The sequence below is a fragment of the Lynx canadensis genome, chromosome B3 (assembly GCF_007474595.2).
Source record: "Lynx canadensis isolate LIC74 chromosome B3, mLynCan4.pri.v2, whole genome shotgun sequence".
Lineage (NCBI taxonomy): Eukaryota > Metazoa > Chordata > Mammalia > Carnivora > Felidae > Lynx > Lynx canadensis.
This window is the reverse complement of record NC_044308.2, coordinates 62,486,159-62,514,086: the sequence shown is the minus strand read 5'-3', so window position 1 is coordinate 62,514,086 and position 27,928 is coordinate 62,486,159. Positions and strand designations below refer to the sequence as shown.

Sequence of the window (27,928 nt, the reverse complement as noted above, 5' to 3'; positions counted from 1 at the left end):
AGACTCCCTTTGGCCTCTCCTCTCCTCAAGGCCAGACGCTCCCCCAGAAAGGTCTCTTCTTGCTCCTCAGAGTCCTTTCCTCTATACTCGTGACTTTCTGGCAAGGAAGACCACCTCTCTCAGCCAGACAGTACATCCAATCGCTTGGTGGGCGGTCACTATCTCTAAGGCACAGTACCCAAGGAAAGAGGGGACACACCCACAGTTGAGGCTCTGCTCACCCACATCTTAGGGTTGGGAAGGGGAGAATCCACAAACAGCATCCTCCGCTGTAAATTCGCTCTGCCTTGTCCGCCACTGCTACGCACATCCTCCCCTACGGCAGGCCTCCTGTCCCCCCAGACCACTCAGCCTGTCCTAGCTTCTGTGTCCACCCCTTCAAAACAGGCCTACCTCCTCTGCCCGAGCAAGGTCTCCTTGCCTCCTACCACCTGCCGGTAGGACCTGGATCCTGAGCTCAGACCCTGACTCCGGAGGATGGTGAGAACGGAAACTGGAGCCCAGGGCATTGGGCCCCCACTGCCCTCCTCAGCCCTGCAGCCCCACTGTCCCTTTGGAGGTCCCTGAGGATGCAGGCCTCTCCTTTCAGTTTGCTGCCAAAGACTGGGGGTGGAGGTGGGGAAGTCATGCCACCAGGGTCCCCGAGAGGGAAAAGGAGGATTCCCAGAAGAGGAAGCCTTGCAGGGCGGCCGGTCGAGGCCGGGCGCAGGGGTGAAGTGTGGGCTGGAGGGTGGGACGCTGCAGGCACCACACCTCTGTAAACTTCCCAGGACTCTGGCTGCCCTCTGCGCCCTGGAGCCCTGAAGGCGCACAGTTGTGTGCATGAACCCCACCTTCCCATGAACCAAAGCCCTTTGCCCATAATGTTACCAGAGCAGGCCGGATATTTTCAGAAGAGCATTCCTGAAAGGAAAGACAATGTAGAGAGAAGAGGCCCAGGCGCTAGATGGGGTAGTCCTGATTGGGACTAACTACACCCTGGCTGGGTGACCTCAGGCAAGTTTCTTAACCTCTCTGAGTCCCGGCTTTTTTTAATCTACAAAAGAGGGAGGGGGGGAAATAATAACACCTTTCTCCAAGAGCTGATACGAGATCACTGATAGTGTAAAAGAACCTGACACAGAAATACTTTCCTTTCCACCATGGAAATAAAGGAGAATCACTTTTTCCTTCCCTCCATGTCTCAAATAATTTCCTGATGTGGTTATGTTACTTCTGTTTTTACAGCTTTTAACAGAGACCAAATCAACGTACCATAAACTGCACAAACTGTGCGATTTGTTGTGTGCCCCATGTACACTCCATGAAACCATCACCACAATCAAGATAATGAACACACCCATCAAAACCAAGTATCCGAGTGTCCCTTCTAATGCTTCTCCTAACCTCCCCCCAGTTCCCACCACACTGTCCCCAGGCAACCACTGATCTGCTGCTATTAGTTCACATTATCTAGAATTTTACAAAATTTTAGAATTTTCTAGACGGAACTGCACACCGTGTATCCTTCACATCCCACATCCTGCACTCAGTGGAATGGTTTTGAGACGCAGGCATGTTTTGGCGTGTATCAGCAGTTCGTCCCTTTTGACTGCTGAGTGGTATTCCATTGACTGCGGGCACCACGGTCTGTTCAGCCATTCAGCCTATTGACAGACATTTGAGAAATCCCCAGTTTTTAGCTACTACAAAGCTGCCGTGAACATTCAAGTATAATCCTTTGTGAGGACCTGTTTGCATTTCCCTTTGGTATGTTACTTTTTAAAAATGAGTTTTAATGGGGCGCCCAGATGGCTCAGTCGGCTGAGAGATTTCAGCTCAGGTCAGGGTCTCACGGTTTGTGAGATGGAGCCCTGTGCGAGGCTCTGAGCTGGTAGCACAGAGCCTGCTTGGGATTCTTCCTCTCTCTCTCTCTCTCTCTCCCCCGCCCCGTTCTCACTCTTTCTCTTCAAAATAAAGAAATAAAATTTTTTCAAAAGGTGAATTTAGGGGCGCCTGGGTGGCTCAGTCGATTAGGCATCTGACTCTTGATTTCGGCCCAGGTCACGATCGCACCGTTTGTGGGTCCGCGCTGACATTGTGGAACGTGCTTAGGATTCTCTCTCTCTCTGCCCCTCCCCACCCCCAAAGTAAATAAACTTTTTGAAAAAATGACTTTAATGCAGTTCAGGTGCAGCCAGTTCATCCAGGCCCTTTACAGGAAGGCCTGGCAACAGTGGCTGTTTTAACTCCTGCTTCCTCTTGCATACTTCCGATTCCACGTGGTTCTTGTTCTCCTTGATTGAAACGGCCGACCGAGCCCTTTCATCTAGCTGGGGGCGGGAGTGTTAGCATGCTTCAGTTCCGGCCAACATTGTGAGCCCAAGGGCTGCCAAGGTTTGGGACTTTCCTTGGTTCTATGGCATCTCCTTACCAGACTGATGGGGTAAAGTTTCCATCCTCCCCACCTGCCCCCCACCTACACACCCACACCCACACTCACACATCCTGCTTCCACCTGCTCTTTGCCCAGATTAAGATTAGCCCATCCTCCCTCATTCCTCCACACCCTCTGCCTCTGATCCTCCCAGTGTCCCTGGCCCGTCCAGCCTCCCCACCCTATACAAATACACCTGAGGTTAGACGGAGCCTCAGACTTACTCCCGCTCCTTGCTCTATGCTCTCAGGTAAGGATCTGCTGGCTGTGGACCGGGGACAGGAGGGGCTCTCTGTGGGAGTGTGTTGTGGGTCTATGTGGCCGTGCTTTTTCTGAGGATGTGTGCATGTGTACTCAGTTGGTATCTGTGCCTCTGTTTCTGTCTGCGTGGGTGTCGTCCATCTGTGTGTGTAGGTCTGTGTCTCTCATGAGCACAATGTGGGTCTATGTGCTGTGTGTCGGTGTATCTGCATACGTGCCTGCCCACCTGCCCTGCGGCCACCGCAGGCCCAGCTCCCGTGCCTCCATCATGCCAGGCAGAGGTGTTTCACTGAGGGCTGAAGGGATTGCATTTGTTCCCTTTCAGAGGAACTTACACACCAAACTCCTGTCCTTCAAGCATCGTGGCCTGAATCGGGGAGAGAAAGTCCAAGTCTTGTCTTGTTTTTCTTAATCGAAGTTTATTTTATTTCTTTTTTTTTTTTAACATTTATTTATTTTTGAGACACAGAGAGCATGAGCTGGGGAGAGGCAGAGAGAGGGAGACACAGAATCCGAAGCGGGCTCCAGGCTCTGAGCTGTCAGCACAGAGCCCGACGCGGGGCTCAAACTCACAAACCGCGAGACCATGACCTGAGCAGAAGTCGGACGCTTAACCGACTGAACCACCCAGGCGCCCCTCTAATCAAAGTTTAATTGACATAGCATTATATTAGTTTCAGGTGTACAACAGTTTGTACCTTTTGGCCCTCTGCACCCACTTTGCACTTCCCCCTCACCCTCACCCCCTCCACCCGACTGCCACCAACCACCAGGTAGTTGTCTGTGTCTATGAGCTCTGGGGTTTTTGAGGACTTTTGGTTTTGGCTTTGGGTTTTGGCCTTTGTTTTTTTTAGATTCCACGTATCAGTGAGATCGTATGGTATTTGTCTTTCTCGGACTTATTTCACTTAGCGTAACGCCCTTAAGGTCCATCCAACCTGTTGCAAATGGCAGCATTTCTTTCTTTTTTATGGCAGAATAATATAACACTACACATGTACATTTTCTTTATCCATCTATGGACACTTAGGGTGCTTCCGTGTCTGGCTACTGTAAATAATGCTGCTACAAACATGGGGTGCAGATATCTTTCCCAGCTAGTGTCTTCATTTTCTTTGGATAAATACCCAGAGGTGCAATTTTTGGATCTTGTGGTAATTCTATTTTTAATTTTTTGAGGAACCTCCATACTATTTTCCACATTGGCTGCACCAATTCACATTCCCACCAATAGTACCTGACGGTTTCCTTCTCTCCACATTCTTGCCAACACTTGTTATTTCTTATCTTTTTGGTAATAGCCCTTCTGACAGGGGTGAGGTGATAGCTCATTGTGGTTTTGAGTTGCATTTCCCTGATGATTAGTGACGTTGGGCATCTTTTCACGTATGCGTTGACCATCTGTATGTCTTCTTTGGAAAAATGTCTATTCAGATCTGCCCACTTTTAACAGGATTGGTTTTGTTTCCTCCAAGGCCTGTCTTTTCTCCTTCTTCCAACCTAACTGGCCCTTAGGTCGTCCTTATCACTCCCTTCCCTAACCCCAACCTCATGAATCGCTTCCAGACTCATTACTCACCAAGGGGAGGATCAAGGGTAAGGAACAACCTTGGGCATAGCTCAGAGGCTGACATCTGCTGAACATTGGTGGTACAAGTAGAAGCCAACAAAGCAGATGACTCAAGAGGTGCAAGGGGCTGGGGCTGTTGAATTAGGGTGCGTGTGTGTGTGGTGTGTGTGTGTGTGAACATTTGTGTTTGCATGTTCCACCAACTATATGAGTACCAGAGAGCCCTGGTGTTAGGTATTTGGTCCTTTTGTCATATACTATAGTCTCACTTGTGGGTCAGAAAAAAAATGAATGTATTGTATGTGCACAGGGTCCAGTCTGGGGTTGTCCATTGTGACCTGTGTGCCCAAGCAAGATGAAGCCAGGCACCAGGGCACATCAGCAGCTCCACCCAATGAGAGTGCACTTGCTGGAGAATGGCTAACTGCCTCAGACCCCAAGCCTCCCATGAACTTCCAACCCTGATGGGAGGAGATAGAAACAAGCAGCTAGGGCCCTGGAAGGCTTTCCATTCCCTTCTGCTGAATCCCCCAGAGGCCCCTACAACCCCATCCTCCTCTTCTCTGGGACTACATTGCTCTCATCAAGCCTCCGTCTCCCACCTTTATGCCAGGTGTCTGTACAGGGACAAGAATCTATAGGGACTGGGTACCATGGCCTGACACGTGGAAGACACACACGCATAACATGACTGACCTTGACCAAGTAGAATCGAATTAATACAGGATTGTGAGTCTGGGGGTGGTTCTGGGGTCACATGTGAGGGTGTGGGGTTTAGGGACCAGTGCATGATACTTTGATGTCTCTGTCTATCCACCATGTGACTGAACCCGTTGGGTCCATTCAACACCAATGCCTGGCACCTACTCAGTGCCCAACTCCATAGTGGGTACGAAGCTAAGTCAGCGGGAACAGTTTTATCCTTTGAAAGGGTTGTGTGTATACATTCTGGGAGGGAAGAAGGAGTGACTGAGATTTGGATTACAGCAAACTGAACTTGACTTGTTGAATCACAGGTGTTCCTTTTGTCACTCCCTGTGCTTTGCTGTATAGGATGGAGTCAGGTAAGTGGCTGGGAGGCTGTGGGGTGAAGAAGGAAGGAGAGTGGTGAAGGCAGAGGCCATCAGTCAACCATATCTACTGCATGCCAAGAATGTGTGTTTGCATGAAAGTGGTGGAGGGTTCCAAAATGAAAACAATTTCTTACATTTTGTAGAATACTTCACAGTTTAAGAAACATGCTCCTACATCCTTCATCTCACTAGATCTTGAACCTCAGGGTAAAACAGACAGGTGCTTTTCCCGTTGTACACACAAGGCCCAGGGAAATTAGGGATCATGCTCAGGCTGAGTTTGTGGAGATATGGAGGGTCTGGAGCCAAGAACTCAGCTCATGGCAGCTGTGCCCTTGGCTCTTCTCAAAGGAACAAAAGACTATCCTGGCCCTAAGAAATAGAAATCTCATGGAGCAGATGATTCCCACCAATGGAGCACTTCAGAACACTCAGGACCCCTCAGTTTGGTCACTGCAGAATGAGCCCTCTGGACCCAAAGTGGGCATACAGGGCAGGGTCAGGATGGCCCAGTATTAGCATACTTCCCACAGGAAGCACAGAAAATCAAGCAAGAAGGATTTCCAAGTGGGAGGAAACATGAGCAAAGGCTAAGAGCTGGGACCAGAAGGTCAAAGCAGGAATACACCAACAACCAAGGGTCTGAGCGGAGACTCGGTTGGGGAAAATAGGATTTGGGGGAGGGGATGGATGGGGAGACAAGGTAGGTCCTGTCGGGAGGTGGAAGCAGAAGATTCAGGATTTGTCATTGTGGAGTGCCTCCCTTAGTGTCATGGAATTTGGCCCGGGTTGAGAGGGCAGACAGCTGACAGACTGGGGCTAAGAACACACACTTCCTGACTTCACCATCCGCTGGAGGACTCGGCCAGCTCTCGAGCAAATGGGGACACACAACTGTGCTTTGTTCTGATTTTCAATATATCTGTATCTGTTGTTGAGAGAAGGAGGGATGGTCAGGCAAGTGACCAAGTCTGAGGAGCCTTTTTGGGGCTGGGGGGTGGTGACCACAAAATCAGCACCAGGGAAAGGACAGGTATCTCACTGCAGAACCAAATAACCAAAGCCGCTGCTTTTTCTCCTTTCCTCTCCCACAGGTCCGAAGGTAGGAAATCTCTCCAGCTGTCTCCCCTTTCTCCTCCCCGCTGCTATGTCCTCCAGACCTCCAGCCCCCTTCCTAGACCTTCAGGGGACAACCATGACCGTCCTGAAATGAAGAGTAGGGAGCAGGCTCGGCCATCAGCCCCGCTGGCAAGCAGGCAGGGCACTGCGGTGTTCCTCCCACCCCCTGCGGCTGCAGCCTTCTCCTCGGCTCCTCTCCTGTTTTCCCATCTGTCTCTCCTGCTTCCTCACATCCCCTCCCCATCTCAGCCTCTCTCCTGCTGCTTCCCCGCCTGTTCCATGTTTCTCTGCTTTCCTGACTACCCCCACAGCCTCCCTGGGTGGCTGGCTTGCTCCCAAACCCCAACCACACTGCAGGGCCCCAATGACCTGCCTCTGCCAGAGAAGAGAGGCTGCCCACCCCCCACCCTCCACTGGCTACCACCAGCGGACCGGGCTCCTAGGCCTGGAACTGGCCCCCACTGCAAGGAGAGCCATAGAAGGGAAGGCAGGCGGGGTGGGAAGTGGCTGTTTCCAGGCATCGCTGAGCCTGGAGGAGGAAGGGGCTGCTCTAACATGGTCACAGGAAGGCCCTGGCCCTGGAGCCTGCATTTTCCTCGCCGTGCCAAGCCTTTATTTGGGCCTCGGAGAAAGAAGCAGATTAGGGATAGGGGCAGAGCCCCACCCCTACCCCCTCAGGGCTCCAGGCCCCCAGTGCTCCAGCACCAGAAGCAAGGTGGTTGGTGTCTCTCTTCTCTTCCCTGGGCCTGTGGCAAGAGGCAAAGAAACTCCTCTGGCCCTGGAGCCTCAGGAGTGGTTCCAGCAAAGACAGAAAGTTAGTCACACTCTTTCCGGCCTCTTCTGGCTGAGGCAATAAAGCCTTGATTTTACTATTTTTATTCTTCCTGGTTTCTTGAGTCTGGCACCTACTCAGGGACAGGCATGGGCTCACACACGCACCCACTGTCATGCACACACAACCATGCACATGCACCCATATGCACGTATCTGTGTGCACAGCAGGCATGTGTATGTACCCACCCATGCACATGTACACAGATATAACTATTTGCACGTAAACGGAGAACACACCATTGTACCTACACATGGACACACACACACTGTACTTACATAGAGAACGTGTACACCCTCACTTTGCTACCCCCCACTTTTGGTCTCCTCCCACCCTCCCACCCACCAGACAGCTACCCTTGTCTTCCTCCTCAAATCCTGCATCTCCCCTAACCCTGCCTTTTGTTGCCTCTTTGTCCCTGGCCCTCAGTGTAAGCTCCTTTATAGCCGCACCCTTACTTGTCAGTAGTCATCCTGCAGTTCCTAGCCTGGCAAAATCTGTAATCACTCTGTAAGGGTTCCTGGGTGAGAGAAGGGAGAAGATGAGATAATTCTGCTTCTTACATACAGATGAAAGAAACCAAGGTCCAGGGAGTGGGAGTCCTATCTTGACTCAAGGAATAGAAACGACTGAATCTAGGTTCCTCCGCTTTTGTCTCCTTAGTGCTCTGGCTTCATCCCTTGCGGTCCCTGCCTTCCAGCCCTCCACCACGATCCCCTGCTAGTGCCCAGGAACCCAGAGTTCTCTACAACAGAGGATGAAGGGAAGGGCGGGGAAGAGGGAAGTTGATCTTGGGAAAGACTGGCACTGACCTCTGATTCTAACATTGTTCATTTGGCTTTCCACAGGGGCACTGCCATGGTGGTGGCCATGGCCCTGGGCCCTGTTGTGGGGAAAGGCACCCCCCTGGCCATGGTCCTGGGCACTGTCCTGGGGGCAGCCACCGCCCAGGGCCCTGTGGGCACCCCTCTGGCCATGGCCCAGGGCACTGTCCTGGGGGAAGCCACCCCCCAGGGCCCTGTGGGCACCCCCCTGGCCATGACCCAGGGCACTGTCCAGGGGGAAGCCACCTCCCAGGGCCCTGTGGGCCCCAACCTGGTCCACCTCACTAAGGAAGCAGAAGAAAGAGGATACAAGAATGGGGAGTGTGAGTGGGTTGCCCTGCTGACCTGGCATGGAGCCTGAACCAGAATCTCCTCTTTCTAATAAACAGCCTCCCAGAAGCCATGTTTTACTCTTAAAGAGTCTGTCTTCCTTCGTATCCAACTTGGTACCCAAGTGGCCTGGTGGCCTCTAGTTATACAAATGAGCACCCAGCCAGGCACTCTCAGAAGCTTGGCTCCCATGGTGCCCATAGCATACGCTTGTATAAGTCCACCCCTCCTTTCCTTTTCACTCTGGCCCTCTCACATCAAACAGTCTCAACTGCGTCCTCATCATTTAACCCCATCATATACACTGACCTGGACCTGACGGACCTTCCAAGGTTCCATCTAGATGTCTCACTGTACAGATCAAAAGCCCTCAACAGATCCTTACTGTCCAGATGTATTTCTCACCATTCTCTGAACTCTCCAGCCTCCTTAACTTTACCTATTTCATCACCACCACCCCTTCCCACTCCCAGTTCAAGAATACCTTCCCTCTCAGCCAGGTGAAACTCCAGCATCAACATGAAGCCTTCCCTAAAGCCCATTAGGAAGAGAGAGGTCCTCGTTGTACACTGTCCCCTTCTGTGCAGCTTATACCATCACATGGGCCTGACCACACCCTACCCACTTAGCACCAACTTATGATCTGGCTTTTTATATCTCCAGCCAAACTGTAAGCTATTCAAGGCAGGCCCACCACTTCTACATATACCTCTAGGTTCTCCCACTCCATCTGCTAGTGACCTACGCCTTGCATAGAGTGGCATTTGCACATAACTTAGGGACATCTATATTCTAAATGCTGGTAGGTTCTGACTCTCTCCCAAGGCCCATTCCTCAGCCACGGCACCTCCCTGCATATACAGCCAGCCTGCTTGCTGTGAAACACTTTCTGTCCATCCAAATCCCACATCTGGGACTCCCTCCAATCCCCAACTCCCAGACCTCTCACACCATCCATATCTATTACTAGCCCTCTACCCAGGCCTGTCCCAGGCCCATCATGCCTCCCCTCCCTGACAGTCATTCCCTGATGGTAGAGGCAGCAAGTGTCCTAAAGTGAGTGGCTATTGAGTACCTTCCAGGCCGGAAAGGGGGTGATTGTAAGAAAAAGAGCTGCGAATTCTCTCTCTTCTCCCTCTTCCCACACCCCACACTCAGCACTTGAATAACAGAAGCCGGGCTCCACGCCTGAGGGGTGCAAACTCAGGTCCAGGTCCAGAGAAACGTGAAGAAAGACCCAACATGAATAGTGCTAATCCCATTGGGAAGGAGGGGGTGGTTGCTGAGCAAAGCCGAGAGAAATGTGGAACTTAAACCGCCAGACCTCTCAATCCTTCGGCTTCCTGCACAGTGAAGTGCGGGTGTGGAAGCTTCTCCCTCTTTCCGGCTGTAAGAGTGCGTGTCAAGTTGTGAGGCTCTCTGCACGGTGCCTGAAGTCGCGCTTCCTGGTCCCTTACGGGAAGACCGATGTCCCCCTGGGAAAGGCCAATGTGCAGACTACAGCCAGACAGCTGGGCCCCTCTAACAGCAGCTCTCAGACTTGGCCTGGGTAGAGGGGGCCACCACTACCAGTCCCGGGGTCTTTAAAGACTGCAAAGCCTCCAGCGCCAGGCAGCCGCGCGGGGAGAAGCCTCTGTCCCCACCCCTGGTGCCGCGCCCATTGGCTGGGCTCTTGTCGGCCCCGCCCACGGATCGGTCCTCCTGGCGCTGACGCATGCGCGGGAGCCCGCCACCGCCGCCGCTTCAGCACCAGCTCCCGGACAGCGGCGCCGCCCACGGGCATGGACGCTGATAGCGGCAGCAGCAGCAGCGGTCCGGCTCCCGGCCCGGGTCCGGAAGAGGAGCAGCAGCCCAAGGAGGAACCCTTGGCCCCAGACGGCAGCTCCCCGGACAGGTAGGGCGGACCGCTCCGCAGACCCGGCTCGCAGACCTTCCCAGCACCCCCGCCCCAGGTATCCCTGTAGCCGCCATATGTCTCCCTCATTCATTCCCCAGCCCCTCCCAGAACCCCTTCCACCGCCCCGAGCTACCGGCCCCCTGGCCACGCCCTCATTCTGCCGGGTCAATTTTCTCCCTCCCTGATACCCCCTACTGTCAGTCCCCGTCGCCCTCATTGCCCAATACCTGCCCCACCCACTGTTCCTACCTTACCTCTAAGGCCGGGGGTTCCTCCGCCCCTCCAGCCCTCTGAGCCCCTCCGTCTAGGCCCTGCCCCCGCATCTTCTCAGTAAGCTCCAAGCCCGCAGCCCGCAGTCTGGGTTTCAGCATGTCAGTGTACTCGAAGGTGCGCGTGCAGGGTAGACAGGAGGATCCCCAAGGTGTGTGTCCTGGGGAGAGCAGACACTCGCCGCCACGCCAAGGACTGTCTTTGTACATCACCGTCAGTCTCCAGTCTGCCCTGTATGGCCGGCTGCGCACATGTGGGCTTGAGTGCCCGCGTGTGGCAGCCACCGACAGGCCCTGGAGGCGCTAGGGTGGGCAGGCTCTAAGGCTCAGGCCGTGGTCAGTACTATCCCTGAAGGAGCCCTAGGCCGGTGGGACAAGAGGAACACCTTCTCTCTGAGGACCCAGATCTTGGTGCCTCTCCTCCACCTTCCTCCACCATATGTGTGAGGGAACAGCCCAGCCAGGTAGCAATATGGCGCAATTTCTGTGCCCTGCCTGGTCTGCCACCCTCAGAATTCCTCCCCTGACATGATACTGCCTGTCTCTCTCTTGCCTGGACTGAAATAAGAGGTATTATTTGGGGGCAAAAAACAGAGATGGACATATGTCTACACTGCACCAGTTAAAATGTACATTCTGTACCTCAGAGCAAAGAGGAGGCCCCACAAGTGGAGAAAAATGTTCTCTTCCCTCTATTGTCAACACATCGGCCTGGATAGATTTAGCCACCTTTCACTCTGAAAGGCACAGAGCTTCCTTCAAGGAGGTGAAATAGGATGGATGTGTTCCCTGGACCAGGGGGTACCTGGGACTATGGCCTGACCAAGGAGCTAGGGACGGACATGACAGGAGCAGGACACAGCAGGGCAGGGGCTTGGGACCAGGAGCATCCCTAGAAGGGGCTGGAGAGTCATTTGCTGCCTTGGATATTTCTTTTACCAAGGATAAACCCCATCTAGTCTAATCACTTTCCCTGCACATGAGGATCATTCTTGGGCACAGGAACCACTTGCTCTCCTTCAGCAACTCCCTGGGACCTCTGGCCTCTCTCTGCACTTCCCCAGAGACCCTGGGCACTAAGCAGGTGAAGGGACACAGTTCAATTCAAGAAATACAAATATGTTCCTGCTGAGCTAAGGACTACTCTAGGGTTAGATACACAGTGAATAAAACTGCACGTGTGTAAGCACACACAGTCCTTTACTAATGCATTAACTACAGAGCAATTTGAAATAGTTCATTCTCTGTTTCTTTTTTTAAATTACCTTTTTATTTTCCTAGTGGCATGAATTGCTCCCTCATCTGTCTAGGCCTGTCTGCGGGATCACATGGATGTCCATATGGCTATGTGTCTGTGGGCCTGGGGGTGCTGTTGATGCACATGTACATTTATCTCTTATGAGTCTTCCGTGTGGGGGCTCTGTGTCTGGGGCTCTGTCAGCCAGGCCATGGCTGCTTTAGCCTTGGCCTCTTGATGAAGCCTGTGTCACCACTTTCCATCCCGCTGCCTGCCTGCCCCAGTCACTTGGGTTGCAGGCCAGCCTACGAAGTTTCTCACCCTCATCAGAGCGATGGAACTGAGGGGGTAAGAATAAAAGCTGCCTGGGGAGGCAAGGCCTGGGATGTTTAACTTGTATTATCACTAGGTATCCTGGGAACAGAGGGCAGCAGGAGCTGGCAGGAGAAATCTTTTTTTCTCAAAAGAGTTTGGCTCTTCTTCTTGGGAGGGTTGAGTCTGGAACGTGGAGGGTTTCAAATTTTGCCACACTGACAATGATGGGCACTGTCAAGAAAGATGAGATTTAGAACCATCTGATCTTAGGTCCTTGGATAGGGATAAGGGGGTGTAAAAGAAGGGGCTGGGGCCAGGGAGACCCCCGTAGAAGCAAACCAATGGTAGAGGCTGGAATCCCCCCTTGAACAAAGCCAGCTAAAGAACGATGCAGGCTTATGAGCTTTGGCAGACTGGTTAAGGGAGAGTATTTCCTTTCTCCTCCAGCACCTCCAAAGTGCTTCCCTTCTTGAAGAAAAAACAAAACAAAACAAAACAAAACAAAACAAAACAAAACCAGACACTCCAAGTGGAAGGGCCTGGCTCCTAGGAAAAGCCCAGTGCTCAGTGAGTGCTCTAAGGCCATGGGCAGCTGGAAAGGCCCCCTGGCTGCCCCCCCCCCCGCACCAACCCTTGGAAGGCAGGCTTTGATGTAAAGAGGGTGACCAGGGAGCACCTGGCTGGCTCAGTCAGTGGAGCATGCAACTCTTATCTTGGAATTGTGAGTTTGAGCCCCACATTGACTATAGAGATTACTTTAAAAAATAAAATCTTAAAAAAATAATAAAAATAAAGAGGGAGACAAAGACTAATGGGTCATATTCATGCCTTCAGGATTTAACCCAGACCAAAAACAGTGCCCAGCATGTGGTAGGTGCCAAAAAAAGACCTGCAGGAAAAAAAAAAAAACACTAAAGAAGTACATGTCCACACTTATGCACATAAACCTGGCCATTTATCCAGCTTTATCCAGCCTCCCTTTGGCCCATGGGGAGGGGTCAATAAGGTCTTTTATCTGCCAGGACGCTGGCTGCTATATCAATTCTATAGGTCATCTGAGGTCTTCTTTTAGAACATCTTTGGTCAAATTCCTATTTTTCTAAAGGTCGAGTTAGTTTAAAAATAAGTATCAGTGATTTTTTAAAGTTTATTTATTTATTTTTTTGGTGGGGGGAGAGAGAAAGAGAGAGAGAGAGAGAGAGAGAGAAGGAGAGAGCCAGTGGGGGAGGGCAGAGAGAGAGAGGGTGGGGGAGAGAGAGAATCCCAAGCAGGCTCCACACTGTCAGTGCAGAGCCTAATGCAGGCTCAAACCCATGAACTGCGAGATCATGACCCAAGCCGAAGTCAAGAGTCGGACACTTAATGGACTGAGCCACCCAGGTGCCCCAATAAGTATCAGTGATTTAAACCATAAGATCAAATTCTGACTTAGCTTTTAGATAACAAAAAGGAAAGTATTTATAATTATATATGTAATGAGATTCTCAAGGTGCGAGAAGTTCTAAAATGGAGATACATTATCTGAGGTGCCTAAAGAGGTCAAATTGTAAATATAAACATACTTCTTAAATTATATGCTTCCTGAAGAACTGAGTGTGGGAAGGGGCAGGAAAGCAAATGTATCTTCCACATGCCAGGCTCCATGGCAGGCACCTCACGTATGTTGTATCAGTTAATTCCCACACCCAACGGAGAGGGGGCATTATCAACATACTCTCACTCAATAGGCAAGGATGCCAGCACTCCAAGAATTGTGTCTTTCCCAAGGCCCCAGAGCTAAAGGATGATAGAGCCAGGAGCCCACCCCCAGTGCTCCCCCATTTTGCTCTCAGCATGGGGCTCATCCTTTCCCAGACTGCTATGCCAGCCAGTCGTCCTTCTGGGTGGAGGAGGAAGAGCTTACCTATTCTATCCACTTCCTCTACTTGGTCTCTGGGCAGAACCCAGCCTCCCTGGGCAATGTCTACTTGCCACCATGGCTGGGACTCTGGCATATAACCCTTTCAGCAGTGCAGCAGGCAGGGCCGGAAGCCAGGGTTGGCTCAGCGTAAACGACACAACTACACAAGTTCTGGCCAGCCAGGTGAGTCAGGTGAATGGGGAGAGAAGACAGAACTCTGCCAGGGCTTCCCAGTCCGAAGCCCCTCTGGAAACCCTCCATAGCCCTAAGCTACTCTGTTCTGTGGACATCTTCTCTCGTCTTAGGTCTGGCAATCCTGCCACTGGGTGGGACTCCACCTCCCCCCGCACCCAAGGAGTGGGGCTGCATCCATGCACCGAGAGCTGCTCTCATGAGTAATTTGGAAAGAAGAATCTATTGCCAATTCTTCCTTAGCAAGTTCCTTGGGGGTCCCAACTCCCTCTCCCAACTGTGCGCACTCTTATAAAGCAAACCTTCTGCCCCATGGCCCAAGGCTGGTGGAAGGGCAGCACTTGCCTGTGCCAAACCTTCCCTGAGGTTTGGCATACCCTAAACCTCACACCCCTATCAAAGCTGGGCCTTCCTCTGGGCTCCTTCAGCCCTCTGACTTCCTCTCTCACAGCACCCAACATGTTGGACTGTTGTCAACATCTCCTGCCTACCATGAGTGCCTAGAGGCCAAAGGCCCTATTCATCCCAGGACCACTATTAGCAGCCAATCTAGTGCTCAGTAGTCATTCAGCAAATATTCCCTGGGCACCTTCTGAGTGCAAGTCACTCTTCAAGGCACGAGGGCTGCAGAGATGAACAAATGCACCAGACCCTGCTCTCCTGGAGCTCACATTCCATTTGCGAGTCAGGCAATAAACACGACAACACTATAAGGTCTGGTTGGGGCAAATGCTGTGAAGAAATACAAAGCAGGGTAAGGGGATAGAGAGCTTACAGGTGATTATTTAGAAAGGGTGGTCAGGGAAGGCTTCTCTAAGAGGGTAATAGTTGAACAGAGACTAAAGAGGGGCTATGAGCCATGCAGTTATCTGGGGGAGGAGCACCCCAAGCTGAAGGAGGAGAAAGTTCACAGGCTCTAAGGTGGGACCAAGATTGCAGCAGGTGCTCAATAAATGTCCGACAAGAGAATGAACAGATGACTGCAGCCGGAAGAGCACAGGACTGCAAGTCAGACCTGGGTTTAAGGCCCAGCGCTTCATGGCTCACTGAACCTATTTTCGAATCTATAAAACAAGGAAAGTATCTCCCCTGTAGGGTTTTTGTGAGGAATAGAGGACACCATATATGTAAAAGCACAGTGTTCAGCATGTGCCAGGCTCTGCCAATAACATTTTTTGAGCGTGTGGACAGATGAGTGAATGAGATAGCGGACCCAAGAGGTAGGCTGGGGAGTAGCCTGCACCCTCCTCACCTCTCCCCCAGGACTAGTAATAGAACAACCCCAAGCCCCCGGCTCCTTGCCTCCGACTCCTGAACAATGATGGGGCATGGGATGACCCCCGCCCCCATCACCCTTGTCTCCTCTCTCAACAGGTCCCAAAGCAAGGCTGTGGCCCCTGAGGCAAGCCCAGAGAAGAGCTGCTCTCTCCACAGCTGCCCCCTTGAGGAACCTTCCAGTTCTTCAGGACCCCCACCAGCGACTTCCACCCTCCGGCCTGGGGGCCCGTCCAGCCCCTTGGCCCCTGCACACTTCACCTATCCCAAGGCACCACAGGAATACCGGGGGGACAGTTCCTTGCCAGGGCTTGGGGACCGGGCAGCTCTATGCTCCCATGGCTCTAGCCTCAGCCCTTCTCCAGCCCCCTCACAGCGAGATGGGGCCTGGAAGCCACCATCCGTGCAGCACCATGTGGTCAGTGTCAGGTAAGGAGGGGTTCAGCAGCCTGCAAGCTGCCACTGGAAGGTGGGGCAAGGCTTCAAAGTGGAGTGAGCCTCTGGGGCTCAGGACTCCTTCATTAGGAGGCATCCCAGGATGTCTCCTGCCTCTGATGGAGGAGGCAGCCTGGATGGAGGAGGAAGTAAGGGTTGGAGCTTGGGAGTAGAACAGCCTGTAAGGGTTAGTACCATCTTCCTCTACCTCCCACCCTGCAAGAGGGCTCTGACAAGCAAGTATCTTTCTTCTCTTCCACAGGCAGGAACGGGCCTTCCAGATGCCAAAGAGGTAGGCCTGGGCCTTCTCTGGCCCCCTAAGGGTGACTAGGCTGGTGCCAAGTTTGGCCCCACCACCCCTTCTTGGTGACTCCTAAGCTCACCATACCCTGCTGCCTTACCCAACACCAATTCGTGTGGGTTCTCTTCCTCTTTCCCAGCTATTCCCAGCTGATTGCCGAGTGGCCGGTGGCCATGCTGCTGCTGTGTCTGGCTGTCATCCTCCTCTGCACCCTGGCTGGACTGTTGGGGGACCGACTGCCCGACTTCTCCAAGCCCTTGCTGGTAAGAAAGGGCGGGACGGGGAAGGGATAGGGGCCCCCAGGCCTGGCCACCTCGGCTCTGTCTGGGGCAGAAAGTTGGACGGCACAGCTGGAGTGGGGTGGCAGTGCACGTTGGGGAAATGGTACAGGGGCGATACTCTCATCCAACAATCCAGACAGGTGGACTGGCCTTCTCTGCTCCAGGGATGCAAAGGGGCAGAGCCAAGAAGAGCCAGACGGAGCACCCCTCCTCCTGCCTGATCTTCTCTGTCTTCCTTCCTGCAGGGTTTTGAGCCTCGAGACACAGACATTGGGCGCAAGCTAGTGGTCTGGAGAGCACTGCAAGCCCTCACAGGCCCCAGGAAGCTGCTTTCTCTTTCCCCAGACTTTGAGCTGAACAGGTAGTGGGTTCCCACCTTTCCGCTGTTGAAGTGAATGGGGGAAAGAGAGGGGGCATTGGGTGACCTCCCCAAATGCAGGTCAGAGGGACTTGCTGGGATCCCCTGGGGAGTGGTATCTGGCCTCCTCTGAGCCCCTACCCCTTGATGGTGCCTGGCATAGATTTTCTCTCTACCTCAGCTCAAACCCCCACACCACTCTGAACCCCACACCCTGGAGCAGTGCCCAGGAGGGCTTGGTCCGGCCTCGAAGGATGGTGGAACCCCTGGAAGACAGAGGGCAGGAGGACTTCTTTTGTGGTCCCCCTGGTAAGCTGCAGCCTAGCCAGTTCTTGCCTTTCATGGTGGTCCCCTTCCTACCTACTAGAACAGGAGGGCTCAGGAGAACAAATGTGGGCAGACAGAAAAGGAAGGAGGTTGGCTGGCCATGTTCAAGTCAAGGAAGTTGGGTTACAGCTGGGAGGCTGAGGCAGGTCTCGGGTACTCCAGCCACACAGAGTCAAGCTGGGTGGGGGTGGAGCACCGGATCAGGCAGCCTGGCACAGGTTTCAGACTCCTGAGACTCTGAACCTCATATGGCCCTGGGTAAGCGTCTTCCCTCTGGTGGGCCCAGGACCTGATGCCAAAGAGCTGAGCTCTGGGAGGGGTGGGGGGTGGGGTGTGTTGCAGAGAAGAGCTATGCACAGCTGGTGTTCATGTCGACCTCAGCGGGCAGCCTGTGGAACCTGCACGCCATCCATTCCATGTGTCGCATGGAACGGGACCAGGTGAGCAGACTGGGGAGGTGCCAGGGGTTGGGGGGTGTGGGGGTGGGGCAGGGACATCAGGGACCTGATCTCAAGGAAATACAGCTGAGCCAGGACTGCCAGGGTGGACTAGGGAAGAATATTCCCTGCTTAGAAAATTATTCCAACCCTGTTGAGAGGCTCCAGGTCGGGGTGGAGAAAGAAGATTCAACTTTTTATAAGAGCCAAGACACAGACTATGTGGAGCCTGGGGATTTTCAAAAGGTCCCGAAGCAAAGCTTCAAGAGCTGTTGAGGAGGACCCAGCCCAAGGCCCCCAGCCTCCATCAACCCAAGCAGTGCCAATCCAACCATGCCAACTGGAAAGCCATATACCATAACATCTGAAGAAAGATTTGCTGCTAAAAACAGTGCGAACACCACTGAGTAGCCCAAGGCACTCCATACAAGTGAATTCAAAGTACCAAAAGACACCTTAACATGCGCCCTGGAGTCAGATGCCTAAATTCAAGGCCAGTTCTAATACTCCCTAGCTGTGTGACTGCAGGCATGTTTCTTAACCTCTCAGTGCCTCAGGCTTTGCATATGTAAAATGGAGAAAATAATGGTACTTGTCTCATAGGGATGTTAAACAAGATAGAATTTGTCATAGTGATTGGCAATAGAAATCTCTTTTTTTTTATTTTTTTTCTTTAACGTTTATTTATTTTTGAGACAGGGAGAGACAGAGCATGAATGGGAGAGGGTCTGAGAGAGAGGGAGACACAGAATCTGAAACAGGCTCCAGGCTCTGAGCTGTCAGCACAGAGCCCGACGCGGGGCTCGAACCCACGGACCGCGAGATCATGACCTGAGCCGAAGCCGGCCGCCCAACCAACTGAGCCACCCAGGCGCCCCAGAAATCTCTTAATAAATGTTACTGTTGTCACCACGATCTCAGGCCCAAGGCCGTACAGTACATCCAGTTGGTGACAAAACCGGGCCTCTGATTCCCCAGGCCCGTGCCCTCCCAAACTACACCAGCTGTTGTGATGTGTTGTGTCAACAGCAGGTGGGAGAGAAAAGGAGACATGGGGTCTGTAAAAGAAACAGCCCTGGCCCTAAGAGGGTTTAAGCAGACCTGTGGACAGAGGTGGGGGGCTAAGGCTTGGCACTGACCCTGATCCTGGAATGTTTTGGCCTCATTTTTCCCATCATTTGCTTCCAGTTCCCTAGACCCTTGACCCCTCTGTGGCTGGCACTCCACTGGCACTCCTGGCTCAGGCAGTGAAGAGCTGGGGTGTGTGACCTGCAGGGGTCCTCAGGGCAGGACCTCTCAGGCTGAGGCCTCGGGCAGCATCCCTGAGGCTCCTCTTTGATGGAGTCAAGATGTAGTCCGGAGCCAAGTGCAGCTCTGAGACAAGCCACTTCTACTGGGCTGGGGAGATACCTCTCTGCCTCTGCCCTATAGCCTGAAAGGAGGTGAGGGGGCCTTGGATAGGGCTGGGGAAACCTGGGCCCCTGCGTTGCTCCTGAGCTCTCTCCCGCTGTGTGTGCTGTACAGATCCGCTCCCATACCCGCTTTGGGGCTCTGTGCCAGCGGACGGAAGCCAACAAGTGCTGTCCCAGCTGGTCCCTGGGCAACTATGTGGCCGTGCTCTCCAACCGCTCCTCCTGCCTGGACACGACCCAAGCGGATGCAGCCCGAACACTGGCCCTTCTGCGGGCCTGTGCCATCTACTACCACCGCGGTGCCCTGGTGCCCTCTTGTCTGGGCCCCGGGCAGGACAAGCCCCCGCACTGCGCCCAGGTTCCCACCAAGTGCTCTCGGAGCAGTGCCGTCTACCAACTCCTCCACTTTCTGCTGGACAGGGACTTCCTGAGCCCCCAGACTGCTGACTACCAGGTGCCCTCCCTCAAGTACAGCCTGCTCTTCCTGCCCACTCCAAAGGGTGCCTCTATGATGGGCATCTACCTGGACCGCCTAGCCACCCCCTGGGGGCTCTCTGACAACTACACATCCATCACTGGCATGGACCTGGGCCTCAAGCAGGAGCTGCTGAGGCACTACCTGGTCCAGGACACGGTGTACCCCTTGCTGGCCCTGGTTGCCATCTTCCTCAGCATCGCCCTCTACTTGCGCTCCCTCTTCCTCACACTCATGGTGCTGCTGGGGGTGCTGGGCTCCCTCTTGGTTGCCTTCTTTCTTTACCGTGTGGCCTTCCGCATGGCCTACTTTCCCTTCGTCAATCTGGCAGCCTTCGTCCTGCTCAGCAGCGTCTGCGCCAACCACACCCTCATCTTCTTCGACCTGTGGCGCCTCAGCAAGAGCCAGCTGCCCTCCGGGGGGCTGGCACAGCGCGTGGGCCGCACCATGCACCATTTCGGCTACCTGCTGCTGGTCTCGGGCCTCACCACGGCCGCGGCCTTTTATGCCAGCTACCTGAGCCGTCTGCCGGCCGTACGCTGCTTCGCCCTCTACATGGGCACGTCCGTGCTGGCGCACCTGGCGCTCACGCTGGCCTGGCTGCCCTCCGCCGCCGTGCTCCACGAGCGCTACCTGGCCCGCGGCTGTGCGTCCCGGGCGCAGGGCCCGTGGGGCGGCAGTGCGCCCCGGCGGCTGGCGCTGGCGCTGCACCGGCGGCTCCGCGGCCTTCGGAGGGCGGCGGCCAGCACCTCGCGCCTGCTCTTCCAGCGCCTGCTGCCCTGTGGGGTCATCAAGTTCCGCTACATCTGGATCTGCTGGTTCGCCGCGCTGGCGGCAGGGGGCGCCTACATCGCCGGCGTTAGCCCCCGTCTGCGGCTGCCCACTCTGCCGCCGCCCCGCGGCCAGGTCTTCCGGCCTAGCCACCCCTTCGAGCGCTTCGACGCGGAGTACCGCCAGCAGTTCCTGTTTGAGCGGCTGCCTCAGGGCGAGGGCGGCCACATGCCTGTGGTTTTGGTGTGGGGCATCCTGCCCGTGGACACTGGCGACCCGCTGGACCCTCGCAGCAACAGCTCACTGGTGAGTGACCCTGCCTTCTCTGCCAGCGGTCCCGAGGCCCAGCGCTGGCTGCTAGCACTCTGCCACGAAGCTCGGAATCAGAGCTTCTTTGGTGTCCAGCCCGAGGGCTGGCCCACGCTGTGCTTCATGGAGGCCCTCCAGCGCTGGGTGGAGAGCCCTGCTTGTGCCCGCCTGGGGCCTGGCCTCTGCTGTGGCCACTCAGGCTTCCCTTGGGCACCCCAGCTTTTCCTGCACTGCCTCAAGATGATGGCTCTGGAGCAAGGCCCCAACAGCACCCGTGACCTAGGACCCCGCTTCAATAGCCAGGGCGGCTTGGCTGCCCTGGTTCTGCAGTTCCAGACTAACTTCCAGTACAGTACAGATTACAGCCAAGCACACCACTTCTATGCTGAAGTCAGCCACTGGCTGGCAGGGGAGCTGGGCAGGGCACCTCCCGGCCTCCACCGGGGTTGGTTTACCAGCCATCTGGAGCTGTACAGCCTGCAACACAGCCTGAGCACAGAACCTGCTGTGGTGCTGGGCCTGGCTCTGGCGCTGGCGTTTGCCACACTGCTGCTGGGCACCTGGAACGTTCCGCTTAGCCTGTTCTCCGTGGCAGCGGTGGCAGGCACCGTACTGCTTACCGTGGGGCTCCTGGTTCTACTCGAATGGCAGCTCAACACTGCCGAAGCCCTCTTTCTCTCTGCTTCTGTGGGCCTCTCAGTAGACTTCACTGTCAACTACTGCATCTCCTATCACCTGTGCCCACACCCCGACCGCCTGAGCCGCGTGGCCTTCTCGCTGCGCCAGACCAGCTGTGCCACGGCTGTGGGGGCCGCGGCCCTGTTTGCGGCCGGCGTGCTCATGCTGCCTGCCACGGTGCTGCTCTATCGCAAGCTGGGCATTGTCCTCATGATGGTCAAGTGCGTCAGCTGTGGCTTTGCCAGCTTCTTCTTCCAATCTCTGTGCTGTTTCTTTGGACCAGAGAAGAACTGTGGGCAGATCCTCTGGCCTTGTGCCCACCTGCCATGGGATGCTGGGAATGGGGAGCCTAGTGGGGAAAAGGCAGGCCGCCCAAGATCAGGGCCAGTGGGAAAGGCACCCGGATCCTGCTCGGAACAATACGAGCTACAGCCCCTGGCACGGCGCCGGAGTCCCAGCTTTGACACCAGCACAGCCACTAGCAAACTGTCCCACCGGCCCTCGGTGCTCTCTGAGGATCTACAGCTGCATGATGGCCCCTGCTGCCCCCGGCCCCCACCGGCCCCTGCCTCCCCAAGGGAGCTGTTCCTGGACCACCAGGCAGTCTTCAGCCAGTGCCCGGCCCTGCAGACCTCCTCCCCCTATAAGCAGGCTGGCCCCAGCCCCAAAACCCAAGCCAGGCAGGACTCCCAAGGGCAGAAGGCTGAGCCCGTGCAGGCCTCACCAGAAGCCTCGGCCCACCCTCCCAAGCCCAAGGCCGTGGAGCCTCCGGATTGCCTCTGCTCCTCAGCTAGCACCCTGGAGGGGCTCAGTGTCTCTGACGAGACCTGCCTAAGCACCTCTGAGCCCAGTGCCCGAGTGCCAGATTCTGTGGGTGCCTCCCCAGAGGACCTGGACGAAACGGAGCAAACGGTACCTGAGCGGGGCCAGCTGAATGAGAAGCGAGACACCCTATGGCTGGCACTGAGGGAGACCGTGTATGATCCGTCGCTGCCTGCCTGCCACCAGAGCAGCTCCTCCTGGAAGGGCCGTGGGGCACCAGGGGATGGCAGCCCTGTGGTGCTGCCCAACAGCCAGCCAGATCTGCCAGATGTTTGGCTACGCAGGCCCAGCACCCACACTTCAGGCTACAGTAGTTGAGGGAGGCCCAGGAAGGCAGGACTGGGGCACAGAGCCTGTCAGAGGTGACAGGAGGGGGGCAGCCCCAGACTGGAGCCTGATAGTGTCTGCCCGCATCAGCATGGAGAGGTCTCACCCTCCAGCTGTGGATTTTAAACCCTGCCAGATGTTTCAGCCTTGGTCCAGACTGCTACTTACTCCCCACATCTGGAGGATTCAGTGGAGAGGGTCTTTGGAGAGAAATGTCAAGCTCTCCTTGTAACTTGCTGAGGTCTCATTTGTCCCCATATGCCAACCAGGACCTCTGGAAGGGGGAGGGCCAGATGTGTAGCTCCAGGTATCAGGGTGAGGCTGACCCAGCCCCCAAGCCAAGTGGGACGAAGGGACTCAGTCCGTGGAATCCTGCCAGGGCACCTCACCAACCAGAAGAGCCCTAGGGAGCCTCAGCAGCCTCCAGGGCCTCACACCTTTCAGGGGCTCTTCAGCAGGACACTTCCTTCTCTTTGGAGAGCTTCTCTGGGCCAGAATTAAGTGACTCTTTCCTGAACAGCCCTACCCCCTCACACTCCCCGGGCTGACCAGGTATTTGCCAGGGCCTGGCAGAGACGGCTGCTGGGAATGAAGCAGGAAGAGGAGGGCTGGTCAGCCTCAGAGTGTCTCTCAGTTACAGGACGGTCCCTCGTGGGGAGCTGCTCTGGTACACGAAGCGTGCTCTCCCCTGTGAACAAACAATAAGAATCCTTTACATCCTGCATCTCTTAGCTTACGGAACACTTGCACACCCACTTTCTCCTTAGTCTCACCATGTCACTATGGGGAAGCCTGCGGTTAGCCAGGTCCTTCTGCCCCCGATTTATAGGTAAAGTCATTGAGAGTAAGTAAGCTTAAGCGATTGACCCACAGGCACAGAACTAGTACAGGGGGAAGCAACTTCCCTGGCTCACTCCCCCCTGAAACTTCCACTCTCCTGGCTCCCTGCCCCAGGGACATTGGCTTGTGGCTAACTTGACCCTTCACCTCTGGCACCCTCTTACGACCTGCCTTCACAGGTGTCTCTGAGTGCAACACTCCCTTCCTTCCTCTCTTTAGACCTCCGTCTCCAGAGAGAGCTATACTCTGAGCTGGCTGCAAGTTGCTCCGCATCTGCCCAGTGCTTCCCTTCAGATCCACTGAGAACCTATTGGCTATGGGGCATCCTGGCTGATCTGCTTCCCGGGTTCAGGGGCATGCTTCTTCCATGGCCACAGTGTATGGAGAGCCCCTGTCAGGAGAGGCACTGAGGGTAGTAGAGGTTGAACAGAATTCAGTTAAGGCAGGACCCCAGGCCTGCCCCTTTTGGGAGTGTGTGAGTCTAAAGCTATTCCCCGCGTCAGGGCCCCCAGCTTCCTAAGGACATGACGTTCTGGGGGTTCTCAGCAGACCAAAAGGTGACTCCTCCTCCCCAAAGCAGAGTCTCTCCACAAGGTTTTTGAGCCCACGTGAGAGCGATGGCACTTGGAGCACATTTACTTGAACACCTACTCTCCTACGGTACTTCGGGGAGACGGAGGCATGGAAGGAAAATCGAACATCTGCCCTCAAGGAGCCCTCCCTCTAGCTGGGGAAACAGCTCACATAGACACACAGGAGCGATGGGTCACTGACAGCACCATGCAGGGCATGCTGAGGGCCAAATGCCTGTCACCATTAGTATTGCTGGAGGTCAAGTACCCAGGACTGGGTAACCAGGAAGGCTTCCAGGAGGGAAACAACTCAAGCTGGGCTTCAGAAGTGCAAGTATCTCAGACTGGAAGGGACCTTAATGATCATTTATTCCAGCAGTTTTCTTTTCTTTTGTTTTTTTTTTTTTAAGTTTATTTTTGAAAGAGAGAGAACACAAAGGGGGAGGGACAGAGAGAGAGGGAGACACAGAATCTGAAACAGGCTCCAGGCTCTGAGCTGTCCGCACAGCGCCCCACGCAGGGCTCGAATCCATGGACTGCAAGACTGTGACCTGAGCTGAAGTCGGTCGCTTAACCGACTGAGCCTCCCAGGCGCCCCAATTCCAACAGTTTTCAAGCTCTGTAGCCTCAGGACCCTTCCTTCAAAGAATTCTTGTGTGAAAACACAGCATATAAAACATAATAAGCAGTGACTCTAGTGGGTTCTGGGTGGGGTATACAGAGCCAGCTGAGCTCCCCTTTTTACTGTGCCTCTCAGACAGGCCCTGGGGAACCCCTCAAGTTCCTGGCAGCTCCACAGAATGTAGCATGAACACCACTGATCCAGGCCATCTTACAGATGAGTATCACAGACAGGAAGGGACTTTTCTAGGGCCAAACAGTCTGTGACCACGCTGGAGGCAAATCAAGGGGCATTTTTGGTTTTGTGTTTTCTTTATATCGTTGAGACCTACCTCCCACCCCAAGTAGCTCAGAAGGGGAGCAGGAACCCGAATGACAACAGGAGTTGTGGAAGAGAGAGAAGACCGTGGGCAGGAATGACCAAGGGATATGTCGGCTCCTTTGCAAAATAAGAAAAGCAAATCCTCTTGACCCCTGACATCAGGAGGAGGAGGAGGCAGTGACTAGGACCTAACTTGGACCCGTCCCCCCGGGAGGTCTGCTGGGACCACTCTGTCTTCATGTCCAAGTGAAATTCCACCTGTCTGGCCTGTGGCTGTTCATCAGGGTCTTGGCTTCTCTACACCATGGACGTGTCCTCCTGTTGCCACACATCCAGGCCGAGAGAGCCCTGGCCTCATCTGTCACAATCAGCCAGGGGGAGGACGAGGTGAGCCCTTCCTCTTGAGCATAAGCAGAAGTCTGGCCTTGATTCAAAAGAGAGACCAGCATCTTAGTTGCTTCTGAGCAGCTCACCAAGGCTCTTCTGCCCTGTATTGTGGGAGGGCAGCAGGGATCCAGACCAAAAGAACCTGTTCCCCCACACCCTCTCTTGTGTCTTGCAAGAAGAGACATGGTGTCTAGGACTGGAGCTTAAAAGCTTTTTCTGGCTCCGTTAGAATACGAAGGGGTGGGTGGGGCAGGCATCGAGGATTTGGGCACACCTGAGGACCCTACTCGGGGATTTCTGGGTCCCATTCTTGCAGGCCACAGCCACAAAACCCTACAGGAAGGCAGACAAGCCAGAGTAGTTAAGGTACCAACTGGATCTGTTCTTTCTACCGCCGGGCCCAAAAGACTGGAAGAACCCAGTGGTGACCTAAAACATCACCTTACACCTAGAGGGGCCCATACCAACAGCAGGAAATCCACATTAGTGAGTAACCCAGCTTGCCTCTCCAGCCCCAACTGTGGAAAGCAAGATGTAAAGCATTTCCAATTTCCTTTGAGTTTCAGCAGACCTACTCACTTTATTAATATTATCAGTGGTTACAATGAGTATATGGCTTAGAAGCATGCTGTGAAGCAGAGGAAAACCAGTTAAAGCATTTATGTTTGCCCTGAAAAATTCAAGAAATGGTTTCTTAACACGGAGACACTCTAAAATAGAACTACGTTGATACCCATTTGGGATTTAAGGTCATTTCTCCTATTTGTGCTACAGATCCTTGAACTCACACTCAGAGTATGAGTATGCGTGCTGTATGTTTTTAAAATGTAACTTGGTATACTTTGTTACTATGGAAAAAACCCATCCTTCCATGGCTCTGGTGCTTTGTTGACAATGTTAGAGATTGATTTGACCGGCAGAATCTTAGATTTTACTGGCACATGGCATAACTGATACCATGATATTTAGGCAATATCCCAGCTTGAGCCCGATTCTGAAAGAGACATCTCACAAGTGATTTATAAGCCAAACTTCCTCAGCCCCCTCTAACTCGTTCCATTCTTCTCCCAGTGCATGAAAGGGCTGGGAGGGGTCTCGGGAAAGAAGATTCATTTGGTTTACAACCTTCACCCGTTTGTCCAGAGAGTTTCTGATCTTTCCTTCCATGGTGGCCTTATCTCAGCCCTTGATAATACACGCAGGCAACAACAAGCTCTCTGACACCCATGCCATCCATCAAGATTTCATTTACTTGGGGAGAGAAAAACAGCCATTCCTCACCCTTTCTACCCACACCCTTGTTCCCAGGGAAGACTATACCTCAAGGTCTGTAGGTGTTTATGCTTAAGAGAAGAAATTGTAACTCAGTTCAGTGGAAAGATGAGAAACAAAAGAAAGCCACTATGTGCTATGTGAATGATTGGTTGTCCTAAAGCCACTCTGTGCTGAAAAGCCCTGGAAGGACCTTAAAGTTATAATCATTATCAGGTCTCTGTGTGATTATTCACATTTTACCTCAACATAGGAAAAAGATCAGGATTTTACCAGATTCACAAACATCTAATAAGAGCTTCAGTAGTGCTAAAGAAAATCATGCAGCTGGGCAGATTGGTGTAGATTTGAACTCGTGACCACCAGACTTCACTGGACCCTCAGCTCTGCCTACCTTGTTTCCGTTCTAGTTACTGGTTTCCATTCTTTGTAATGACCATTTAACACTTTCTCTTGCTTCCTCCAACATCTGAGACAGAGAACTCTGGAGATCTGCAAAGGACCCCTCTCGAGTATTCAGCCTAGCACTACTCATTGTGTAAATGTGAGGAAACTACTTGAGACTAAGGAAAGAACCATTCAAAATGATTAGAGGGAACAGCAGCCAATAGTCATAGAGGACTGGAATAGTGCCTGTTCCCATCAGCCAGACTTGAAAACATCATAATTTATGGAGCATTGGTTGGAGTTCTCAGAAGTGTCTTTCCTCAATAGTGGGGACTCAATTAGCCCTAGTTTATTTATTTTTTTATTAGCCCTAGTTTAAACACTGCTCACCCCATCTAATAATTGTTTCCCATCTAATAAATTTTAAAGCAAGACCTGAAGGGATGAAACTGTTTCTGAGTAATGTAACTGTATCCCAAAACAAACATCAAGAATATTCATATGAATACAAAAATAACCAGCCACCAAAACCAAAATTTACAGTGTGTGAGGCCTAATAAAAAAAAATTACTTGTCACGCGAAGAAGCAGAAAAATATGACCCATAGTGAGGAGGAAGATCCATTGACACCGACCTAGAACTAACATCTATGTGAAAATCAGCAAAGACATTGTTATAGTTGTATTCCCTTTATTCATATAACTAAGTAGAGACTTGGAATATGTTTTTAAAAATATACAAATTGAACTTCCAGAGCTGTCTGAGATGAAAAAAAATCACTGGATGGAATTAACAATAGTTTAGACACTGCAGAAAGAAGACCGGTGGACTTGAAGACATGGCAATAGTAATTGTCCAAAAATGAAACACCAAAAGGAAAGATTTGTAGAAATGAACAAAGAGCAGGGGCACCTGGGTGGCTCGGTCAGTGAAGCATCCAACTCTTGATCTCACCTCAGGTCTTGATCCCAGGGTCATGAGTTCAAGCCCTGCACTGGGCTCTGTGCTTGGCGTGAAGCCTACTATTAAAAAAAAAAAAAAAAAAAAAGAAATTAATAAAGAGCTACAAAGCATGTAATAGGAG

General features: G+C 53.3%; 2 protein-coding genes across 3 annotated transcripts; both read left to right on the top strand.

The window, feature by feature from the left end:
- The first annotated feature begins 2,610 nt into the window (after positions 1-2,610).
- On the top strand, positions 2,611-8,494 carry PHGR1 (proline, histidine and glycine rich 1). 2 transcript variants are annotated; one of them, XM_030318496.1, is made up of 4 exons: positions 2,611-2,666; positions 5,264-5,311; positions 6,415-6,422; positions 8,120-8,494. In XM_030318496.1, exons 1-4 carry the CDS (start codon positions 2,657-2,659, stop codon positions 8,381-8,383), a joined length of 330 nt encoding a protein of 109 aa, XP_030174356.1. In that variant the 5' UTR covers positions 2,611-2,656; the 3' UTR covers positions 8,384-8,494. The 2 variants fall into 2 exon arrangements, with proteins under 2 accessions (XP_030174356.1, XP_030174355.1); XM_030318495.1 differs by lacking the exon at positions 2,611-2,666 and adding an exon at positions 4,315-4,364.
- A 1,700-nt stretch (positions 8,495-10,194) lies between these two features.
- DISP2 (dispatched RND transporter family member 2) lies at positions 10,195-24,275 on the top strand. Its single transcript, XM_030318493.1, has 8 exons — positions 10,195-10,319; positions 15,610-15,939; positions 16,208-16,237; positions 16,386-16,509; positions 16,773-16,888; positions 17,067-17,194; positions 17,555-17,652; positions 19,174-24,275. Exons 1-8 carry the CDS (start codon positions 10,207-10,209, stop codon positions 22,432-22,434), a joined length of 4,200 nt encoding a protein of 1,399 aa, XP_030174353.1. The 5' UTR covers positions 10,195-10,206; the 3' UTR covers positions 22,435-24,275.
- Positions 24,276-27,928: the final 3,653 nt, after the last annotated feature.

Coding starts and splice junctions, on each gene's coding strand:
- DISP2 (XM_030318493.1), top strand. CDS start 10,207: ATGGACGCTGATAGCGGCAGCAGCAGCAGCGGTCCGGCTCCCGGCCCG. Junction 10,320..15,609: donor GACGGCAGCTCCCCGGACAG/GTAGGGCGGACC, acceptor CTCTCTCAACAG/GTCCCAAAGCAAGGCTGTGG. Junction 16,510..16,772: donor ACTTCTCCAAGCCCTTGCTG/GTAAGAAAGGGC, acceptor TCCTTCCTGCAG/GGTTTTGAGCCTCGAGACAC.